This window comes from Choristoneura fumiferana, chromosome 7 (genome assembly GCF_025370935.1).
Source record: "Choristoneura fumiferana chromosome 7, NRCan_CFum_1, whole genome shotgun sequence".
In the NCBI taxonomy this organism is placed as follows: domain Eukaryota; kingdom Metazoa; phylum Arthropoda; class Insecta; order Lepidoptera; family Tortricidae; genus Choristoneura; species Choristoneura fumiferana.
In genome coordinates, this window is record NC_133478.1 from 908510 (window position 1) to 919324 (window position 10815).

The window sequence follows — 10815 nt, forward strand, 5'->3', positions numbered from 1 at the left end:
TACAGAACCCTATTTTGAGCGTGTCCGATACGCTCTTGGCCGGTTTTTTGTTTATGTATCCAGTAGTTAATCTTGCCTTAAATTATGTCAAAGTTCAAACTAACCGCCGCTCAAATACGCTGACGCAATGTAAAAGCGTGACGTGCCCGAAGCGTCATGTTTTTTTATGAATGAATGAATGATGCGCGCGTCATGTGCTGCTGCACCTACCCCACACTGCTGCTCTAAAATCTAAAACCACCCATGGACCATAAATAGGTAATTATTTGAGGTGTAAGATAAATGTTACAGAAATAAAAACACACATTTTGATGTGGTCTGTTTTATTTTGAACATAAGGATATGTACCGATAAGATGCTTTATATTATAAGAGATCGATAAAGTTTATTTTGGTTAAAAAAAGCAAAAATCCAATTTTAACGGTAACGAAAATGAGCATCGAGACCACGAAAAAGAACATTTTGTTTATTTTAAAATCTTATAATTGTACTATTTGAATGAAAATCCGATCATAATGAGAAAACGAATAAGCATTATTTAATTAATCAGGTATCAACAGAAATAGACAATCGATATCTATATAAAAAAAAAATTAAAACTTGACCACGAAAATGACGACTTCAAATTGTCATTTTTGTAACCTTTTAAATACTATCTAGAAATTACTTAATTAAAGTAAGATTAATAACTTCAACTCACAAACCAAAACAGTTTTCAATACCTTCCCCCCCGTGCAGGTCTACGGTAAACCAGAACGAAATTATGTTACAACAAAATGCTCCTCTAAATGACGAAGTTTTCTTTTAATATTTAGATATATACATTTCACACGTACATTCAGGGCAAAATAATTCTTGAACCTCTCGCCAGTTAACAAAATTGGCGACGCACTGGTCATAATTCCTATAACCACACCTGGAGCAAATGTTGTTGACGGTCAACCATTCTTCGTTTAAATCAATTAAATCAATAACGGCATAAACGATTACACTGTAAAAAGCAGAAAATTCTATAAAAAGTGTTCTGTATTTTTTCTACTTGTAGGGAAAATCATCTTTTTCGTGGTCTTTAATCAGTTTCGTGGCCCATAGGACCACGAAAATGATGACCACGAAATTGAAAAGCTCTTACTTTCGCGGCTCTGCAGTAAATATCCTATTGATTTGAAGCAAATGAAATCAATATTGAATAACTTAACTGCAAATGACACAACACCAGTAAAACATTATATTTATTTACCCAATACTTACCAAGTCGCAACCGTAACGAAAATGACGCTCGATCTTTGACGCAAATCTAACTGAACCTTTATTACATTAATTATAGATAAATAATTATGACTTGCGATAAACATTATACGTTATATTGACGCAGTCTTATTTTCAAAGTTGCTTATAGTTAAAAAAGGATTTACAGGAGGTTTGACCTCTTTTTTTTTGTTTAAAATATACTTAATAAGTGTGGCCACGAAAATGATGGTGTATTTTGGAACAACGGGAAATGTAGAAAAAATAGTCTTATCAATGTCCTATTTTTTTTTATGTTTGCATGCATGGTATATCATATTATGAACATTCAATCCATGTTTTACACAGCAAGTTTTTGTATACCTTGTATTTTTTACAATACTACAAAGTAATCAGGGATAATCCGAACCTGACCACGTAACTGACTTTTGTGCAGAAAATTTAAGTTATTGTGGAAAAAAAGATAAAATAGAATAAAATGTATTTACCGCAAGTTTCAGTGATAATATCCTAAGCAACTTAAAAACAATAAACGATATATTTCTAATTTTATAACTGAAAATTTGAGTCTGAACACTATTGAACCTCTCGAAATAATAACCCAAATATGGGTGATTATTATTAGAGCTTTACAACCGCCTCATTCTGGTCACATTTTTCACGAATTCGTTTTCGATTTGATTTCGTTTTCGGTTATTTGTAAGAGTTCCTGTAATTCTACCAGATAATTAAAAACTGTATCACGATATTCGGCATTTTTACAGAAAATTGAGACGGTTGAAACATGGTTGAAACGCTTGAAAAATGACCCAAATCACCTCGTATCTCCTGTTAAATACATGCGTGTCACTAAATATCATTGTTAATCTGTTAAAAAATATACAGGGTGGCTCATTTAGATCGGTCAGTATGGGAAAGTCTGAAACTACAAGACATAAGAAGATCTGTTCTTAGGAAACATGTCATCGATTTTTGTAACAATAATACATTAAAAAAACCTGCACTCATTCCGGGAATTGAACCGGGACGTTTAGAAAAATAAAAATTACGTTATTAAATCCAAATAGAAACAATGTAAGTTTTATTTTTCAAAATGACAAACTCAGTACAATGCTTTTTTAAAATGTATGAATGTTTTTTTTCTTGTTACTAAAATCGATGACATTGTTCCTAAGAACAGATCTTCGTATGTCTTATAATTTCAGACTTTCTTATACTGACCGATCTAAATGAGCTACCCTGTATTTACCCCGTTGCGTTTCTTACCGGATTATTCTCAACAGAGGTTTTTCCGGTGGTAGATTTGTTTTTGACATTCGTAAGCCTAAATTTAGTAAAGATATTTTGACTGACTTTAACTCGTCATAAATTGTCACGTCACTGCGTTTACGCTGCGTCAGTGTTTTTTGAACGTAAGTGTGGACATGAAAGTGTGATGCTGACGCATGCCGTCTTGACGTCGACGATACGTCAGCGTATTTTGAGAACCAGTGTGATCGATCCTTAATTCTGCTGCGGCGGAACCATATTTCCGGTTTCAGATAATAAACTAGATATTTATGCTATCCATTCATGGAGTCGTGGATTATGGGGTTTATGAATATAAGATAAATTGCTTGATATCTTGGGGAGTTTGCGGTGTATTGAAATTTTGGGGATGTAATTTCATTATCATATTCGCGCAACGAACGACAGGGTTGTGGTTATAATTCTCTATTTGTAGAAGGATAGAAGGTACGAAACTCGTGAATTATTAGGATTTTGAGAATTTGACCAGGAAAATGTTTCCCCATTTTTAAGGTTTTAGTATTTAGGTACTAAGGCTGTGTTTCCACCAAAGATGTGCAAAGATAGTTTGCGATGAATGTGCTTTTCATGAACCAATAGAAACGTTTCATTTACTTATCCTCGCTGAGCACATCTCTGGTGGAAACAGCTGAGCGGAGCGAGGCGAGGTAAATGAAGGGTTTCTATTGGTTCATGAAAAACACATTCATCGCGACACACTCTGGTGGATGCGGAGCCTAAGCCTCGCCCAGGTGGGTGACCAAGCGTTACTGGAAGTTTTCTTTTTTTTGAAAAGGGTATTTTTGGAGAACGTCTTATGCGTATTTGAATAAGCTTTGAAAGTAAAAACATAAAGTACCTAGTTCATTATTTTTTATTCGACTGGATGGCAAACGAGCAAGTGGGTCTCGTGATGGTAAGAGATCACCACCGTCCATTAACATCAGCAACACCAGAGGTACCAGAGTACCAGTACCAGAGGCGTTGCCAACCTAGAGGCTAATCACGTGCCAGTAGTTTCACCGGCTGTCTTACTCTCCACGCCGAAACACAACAGTGCAAGCACTGCTGCTTCACGGCAGGATTAGCGAGCAAGATGGTGATAGTAATCCGGGCGGACCTTGCACAAGGTCCTTCCACCTGCAAAAATTATAATACCAACTCTCTTTTTTTTAATTAAAGTTTTAGTTTTAGTTATTTTAATTTAATAGTATTTTTAGTCCTATGGATATTTTGTATTTTCTTAATAAATTTCAATTAATTTAAACTCATAAGTATATTAAATGGAAAGCAGAACCCGCTCTACTCGTATAATCATCATTATCTATGTTTGTCTGTCACAGCCAATTTACTATTACGTGTGAATCATTCGATACTTACACCAAAAAAAAAACTTTATTATATCTACCCCAAACTGTTATTTATTTAAGTAAATAAGAGTTACACGCGTCAAGGGTACCCGTGTCACCTTACTGTCCAAAGTTACCTATCGAGTCGCTTAAATCGACCAAAAAGTTATTTGAAGTAGTTCCCAAATATTCATTCGCTTGCTGCTTGACTAGATAAAAAGGGATAGTTTGATTACATTAGAGTAAAGCAATAAATCTTAGTTCCCTGTACCCCTAGTGTAAGTTTTCGGTTACAAAATACGTCTCGATCGCGTTCGCGTTAAAATCTTAATTTGTATGGAAACACGAACATCGCAAATGTTCGGCTAGAGGCGCTGTTCGTGTTTGGCGCTGTTGAGATTTTAACGCGAACACGATCGAGACGTATTTTGTAACCGAAAACTTACACTAAGGGCACTGGCCGCTACATTTTGGTTATCTTCAAATCTTGGGTGAGTGGGCATTAATTAGACAAGGTGTTCAATCTTAGTGTACATTTTCGTTAACCATTAGGTGTAATTGTGGTTAAACGCAAGCCTATACATAAAAAAAGTTTTGTATTTAAGTTCTACAAAATCTTTTTACACAATAGAGAACGGGTAGAGGGCCATTTGAATCATTTTTAACGCCCCTCGCAAAAAGAGGGGTGTATAAGATTGATCGCTATGCGTGTCTGTGTGTATGTCTGTGACACCGTAGCTCTTAAACGGGTGGACCGATTTGAATGTGTTTTTTTTTATTTGAAAGCAGGTTTTGGTTATTACACAACGTCGTCTCGTCTTTACTCCATCGGCTCTTTGTTGCTTACATCCTATAGAGCGGTTCCGAAATCGAAACCATCCAAAATCGAATGCCGGAAATCGGATCTAGTGTACAAGCTACCATACAAATAGTTCCACGACTACCCCGGACCGTATTTTTGTGGTTTCCGATCAAATTCAATTCTGGGAGCTACTACGTAATTTGAAGTTCGTGTCGTACCATCCCTCACACTTTCGTATTAAATAATAATAAGTTCATCTATTTCGGGTAACATGGCCAATACGATAAATATCTTACAGACCATCATAAGCTAATATATGCGTCAGCGGGATGCAAGATACGAAATTCGAATTTTGCTATTTGTCTAATGGAGTCTTACACGCAACCACTCTTACTGTTTCATCTCATCATCATCCCAGCCTATATACGTCCCACTGCAGGGCACAGGCCTCCTCTCGTAATGAGAGGGCTTGGGCAGTAGTTCCCACGCAGGCCCAATGCGGATTGGGAACTTCACACACACCGTTGAATTGCTTCGCAGGTTTGTGTGCAGGTTTCCTCACGATGTTTTCCTTCACCGTAAACTGTTTCATCTACGAGTAGGTAAAATAAATAGGATACAGAGAAAAGCGACATAAGGACCTAAGAAAAGTGACAACCACTCTGATCTCGCATCAAATTTAATTGAAGTTTCGGGCATGCATCATTATTTATAATCTTACGTTGTTTTTGTTGCAGCAAGTGTACTCCCGCGTCGAGCCGCAAGTGGCGAAGATATCCGACGTGCTGACGGGCCAGGGTCCTCCGTTCACGGCGGCCATTGCCAGCCACCTCTTCTCACCAGTACCCATCTACCAGCCTAGGGTGAGCAGAACTCCACTAACATCAGCTGAAAGACGTCCACTGCTGAACATAGGCCTCTCTCAAAGAATGCTATAAGGACCGGTCTTTTGCTGTCCGCATCCAACAAACACTTGTGACCTTTACCATCTTGTGGAGGGTCATTCGATACGTATCTGCGTACTCGCCACTTATGATCTTATGAATAACTTAGGAAGTGCAAGTAGAATTTCAAATTGTTGTAATTCAATACTCACATCACCACGATAGTCTGACAGGTTAGGATGTTTCTACACATTGCCTGTCAGCAGTAGAAACTCTGTAATTATAAACCAAAAGCTTATGGCTGCGGCTCTTCTCCCGTTGCAGATTTTCTATCCTATGGGATTTTGCAAAATCTGTGCTTAATCCTTAACTAGATTATTGAGAAACAATTATGCAAAATTTCAATTCATTAGACGCAAGGGTTTGGGTTGGACATTGGCTAGTCCATAAGGACTTTTTTTAAATACCATGCGTAATATTGTGATTTGTATTTAAAGACTGTAAAGAAGAGGTTTCATTCCGAAAACATAGCTCATTCATCAATTTCTCAACAAGTTAGCTCGCACATTTCCATAATAAAGACAGCATCTAAGCTCATCATTTATACTTAGCATTGTATTGCTGCGGTTCCCGAAGTCGTAACTCAGACATATTACTATATTTCAACGGAACCCGTTCGGTCCATTAAAGATGGAGATCAAGGGTATTAGTGGCTGCTTTATTTACATTAATAGATCCCATCGGAGTGATAAATTCCTTCGCCATGAATTATAAATGGCGGCAGGACGCGCATGCCAGGCGACGCTCTCATAAAATACACGCAACATACAACGCGCGCGAGCATTCAATAACTTCTTTTCCTTTTACCGTATATTTTACTTGCAACGTTGCTCCTGGGAAAGAATAAAAACATGGCTGGCCTAAAATTTATTCCTAGTGGCTTATATATTTTTTAAATTTAAGGTTTCACTTTAGTGGTAAAGGCTGTGCGTTTTCTATCAGTCAGCCTATCAGTCACATTACTCTTTTATTGTTATGGATTAGGTAAAAAGTGCAAGGTATCATTCTATGGAGTTCTAGTGAACGGATGACTTGACAAAAAAAAATAGACAATGAGCTATCGTTGAAGTGGCAATGGGCCCGCCATATAGCACGGAGAACAAATGATCTTTGGGGTCGAAAATTTCTCGAATGGAGACCGCGGACCGGCAAGCGCAGCGTAGGACATCCACCAACAAAATAGACGGGTGACCTGGTTAAAGCCGCAGATTCACGATGGATGCAAGCCGCATCCAACCAAAGCTTCTGCAAGTCTATGGGAGAGGCCTATGTCCAACAGTGGACATCCTATGGCTGATATCTAGCTGCAGCTTTTTTCTAGATTTTAGGTGTGTCGATTTGATATCCGGGGTTTCTCTTTTTTATATTATTTTTTATTTGTGGTTTTAATTTATTCCATTAACATACTCTGTTCGAGTCTCCTAGACTTAGCTGTTGTAATTTTGGGGTTGAACATGTTAGTTAGTATCCTGATCTTGTGGTAATATTAAAACAAAAACTAGCCTACCTGTAGCAAGTAAAACTAGGTTACTTATTTACGTATTTCGTCTATAGACATTTCTAATGCAAACAAAGCGACCACAATGTCGCGGTTTCAGATTGTGTAAGATTATTACAAAGTAGTACAAGCCTGAGTGATATGTTAAGCGAGAAACATTTCTGATACTGAGACATTCACACTAAGTATAATGTCCTTATCAAGTATTCCTACCACTTAAAGCAATACACACTTACGTAAATTTTAAATTACTTTCCAGCTGTCGTCACCAACTACGTACGAAGTATCAGCACCGATACCTTCACAACTGGCTTACTCAGAACACAAGATTGCGTACCAGCCACGACAAAATGCGATTCAATACACACCTCAAGAATACAATCCAAAATTGGCCAACCCCAAGCAAGCAATCGCTCGCTTGACAGTCAACTACCAACCGTATCCTCAGCAGTTACTGGTACAGCCTCAACCTCTTGTATATCAGCAGCAACCTCAGCAAATAATACAACAGCTTCCCGTATACCAGCCTCAAGTTTACCAACAACCAATCCAATACAACCAGGCTCCTCAGATATACCAGGCCTCACAGAATCAACCAGCGTATAATCAGCAGCCTTTGATCCAACTGGTCAGGCTTCAGCCGGGAATAACCTACGCTTCACAGGAAGAAAGCAATGAGGAGCAGACCCACGAAAGACCGGCTCAGAGGGAATTGAAGACCGGACAACCAGAAGCAGTCAAGGAGCTTCAGAAAAGTGTCCAACCACAACAGGTAATAAATGAGACAACGATCAAATGCTTCTTCCTGATTACTTGTTTGTTCTAATCATTAAATATCTTGAGCCATTTGTGGCAGTATTCGTTTTTTATCGACTCAAAACAAGGAGGAAGTTTTTGAATTGCATGTTTTTATTTGATCATCGCTGCGTAACGATTTTGATTAAACTTTATAAGTTCGATTAGTGTACGTCTGCGTGGAGACTGAATGTATTCGGAGCGGATTGTCAACCTTTACTAATTAACGAGGCGTTTATCACATTTGGAGTTGGTGAAAATCTCAATTTAAAAAAGCTATTAGTGTTCTCATTAAATAATTAATACATGGAGATCATCAGTGTTACCCCTTCTTTTTTATTTCTATTCACGTGTCGGTCGACTAGTCCCTTCACTCATCAAATCAATCAAATCTATAGTTTTGTTTTCTGTGTCTTTATGCTCTAATGTGTAAAAGTCAACACAGGAGTTAATAGTATCATTTTGTCATTTTTCAGAGCTATAGCGCACAACCTCAAGGAGCAGTCAGCTACGCAAGCTTCTCGCAGGGCCTGCCAGCACCATCGTTCGCCCAGCCTCAGCGTCAACAGCAACATCAAACACAACAACAGTATCAACAGTCACAACAACATCAGCAACCACAACAACATCAACAACCACAACAACAGTATCAACAGCCACCACAATATCAACAACCGCAACAATATCAACAACAACAGCAGCAGTATCATCAAGCCCAACAACCTCAAGTGTACCAAGCTCCTCAATACCAAGTGCCTCAGTACCAGCCAGCGCCTCAGCGCCAAATCATCTCCAAACCTGAAGCAAATCTCATTGCAGTCCCAGTCAAGCCAAATCAGAGACTTTACTTCAGGCAAGGACCGGTCCAGCCTCAGTTATACCAGCAATATCAAGGTCAGGAGGCACCAGGGCACCAGGCTTCCTTTCTCCCAGTTCAGTACTTCGGCAAGTTTGCACAGTCTATCTTCGGACAGTACCAACAACAATGAGGTTTAGGCAAATTTAAAGGTGATTAGGGTAAGCTTATTGGTAAGAAAATTAAGGTGCTGAATAGTATTTTTCTCTGTGATGCCATATTCTTTAAAGTTAAGTTTAATAAATGTATTATTAGCAATAATGTTGTTTTTATGTTCCCTACTAACTTTTGCCCGTGGCTTCGCCCGCGTGTAATTCGGTATCGCGCGCTGTTCCCTCAGGAACTGTACATTTTTCCAGGATAAAAAGTACCCTATGTCACTATCTCAATGCCAAAAATCACGTCGATTCGTCGCTCCGTTTTGACGTGAAAGACAGACAAACATAAAAACACACTTTCGCATTTATAATATTAGTATGGATTGTTGGCTTAAACTGTTTGAGAACACTTGAGAAATTTAATGGAGATCCATTCATCATTGTAGGTATCAGTATACGATGAGCACAATGACGTTGAAGTACAAAACAATTTTTTTTTATTTGACTGGTTAGAAAACGAGCAAGTGGGTCTCCTGATGGTAAGAGATCACCACCGCCCGTAAACATCTGTAACACCAGGGGTATTGCAGATGCGTTGCCAACCTAGAGGCCTAAGATGGGATACCTCAAGTGCCAGTAATTGAGCAGGAACTGAGTTTTAGTTAACAACCTAGTGCCACTCAGACTCGCGCACCGAGAGTTGCGTACTTTGCAGGCATCTATGAATGTCGGTTAGCCATTCATATCAAAAGCCAACACCTCAGTATTTATTTGGAATCTTGTGAAATTCCAAGAAATACTATATCACGTATTTGCCAACAAGTTGACGAAGGTTGTATTACGTCCCTGAATGGTAAACGGGACAATTCGCTCGGCTGTGCGCCCGTGATAAGGACATGTATGCCAGCTACACATGCAAATGGACCTGCCCGAACCCGGAACGAGTGACATACAAGGTAACCACAAATTAACGAACCCCATCCCAACCTATATTCGTCCCACTACTAGGCACTTTGTATTTTGTATTTTTAAAGTATTAACCTTAATTACTTTAAAAATACAATATAATATGTTCTTAAGTTTCCTGTTAACCTTAGCGGTCCCCCTACACCGACTACGCTTAGATATAAAAAAATATTACTAGGTAGGTACTATGCTAAATTAACTAAGGCTAATTTTGCGGGAAATCCGCATAGTCCCCGCGGGATAGTGATAAACGAATTCTTCGCAGATGAAGTCGCGGGCAACCTAGGTAGTGCATAATTATTTTTTACTTTTTAGTTGTCCATTTTTTGGCAGCGTTTTTAAAAAGGTACGCTCGACTAATGGATAAGCCATCTGTTCAAAATTGAAATACCAAAAAAAATTGTTGGCCAGTTTTTTCTTTTCTTTTATTGTTTATGAAGTGACGCTTTAAAAGCTTGCATATTTAGCCAACAGTTTCAAAATTGAAAACTATTATGAAACTAATTGGACTATGATATGATATGATAATTGAATAAATTCATATTTGTAATCATTAATTAAGTTTCAAGGAAGCCGTGGTGGCCTAGTGGTTTGACCTATCGCCTCTCAAACAGAGGGTCGTGGGTTCAAACCCCGGCTCGCACCGCTGAGTTTTTCGAAATTCATGTGCGGAATTACATTTGAAATTTACCACGAGCTTTGCGGTGAAGGAAAACATCGTGAGGAAACCTGCACAAACCTGCGAAGCAATTCAATGGTGCGTGTGAAGTTCCCAATCCGCACTGGGCCCGCGTGGGAACTATGGCCCAAGCCCTCTTGTTCTGAGAGGAGGCCTGTGCCCAGCAGTGGGACGTATATAGGCTGGGATGATGATGAATTAAGTTTCACGAAATTAAATCGTGTTTTATTTTAATATTTTTGTACTGTTGTCATTTTGAGGTTATTTCCACGCCTGAAAATCCTGGCCGTGTT

At 38.6% G+C, this 10815-nt stretch overlaps 1 protein-coding gene across 1 annotated transcript in view; it reads left to right on the forward strand.

Moving 5' to 3' along the window:
• Nucleotides 1–9040, forward strand: part of LOC141429344 (uncharacterized) — a 43750-nt gene extending 34710 nt beyond the window's left edge. The window contains exons 3-5 of the mRNA XM_074089629.1: nt 5424–5549; nt 7388–7900; nt 8400–9040. Of these exons, the coding sequence (XP_073945730.1) occupies nt 5424–5549; nt 7388–7900; nt 8400–8912 (1152 nt within the window). The 3' untranslated portion in view covers nt 8913–9040. The remainder of the gene's footprint in view (nt 1–5423; nt 5550–7387; nt 7901–8399) is intronic.
• Nucleotides 9041–10815: the final 1775 nt, after the last annotated feature.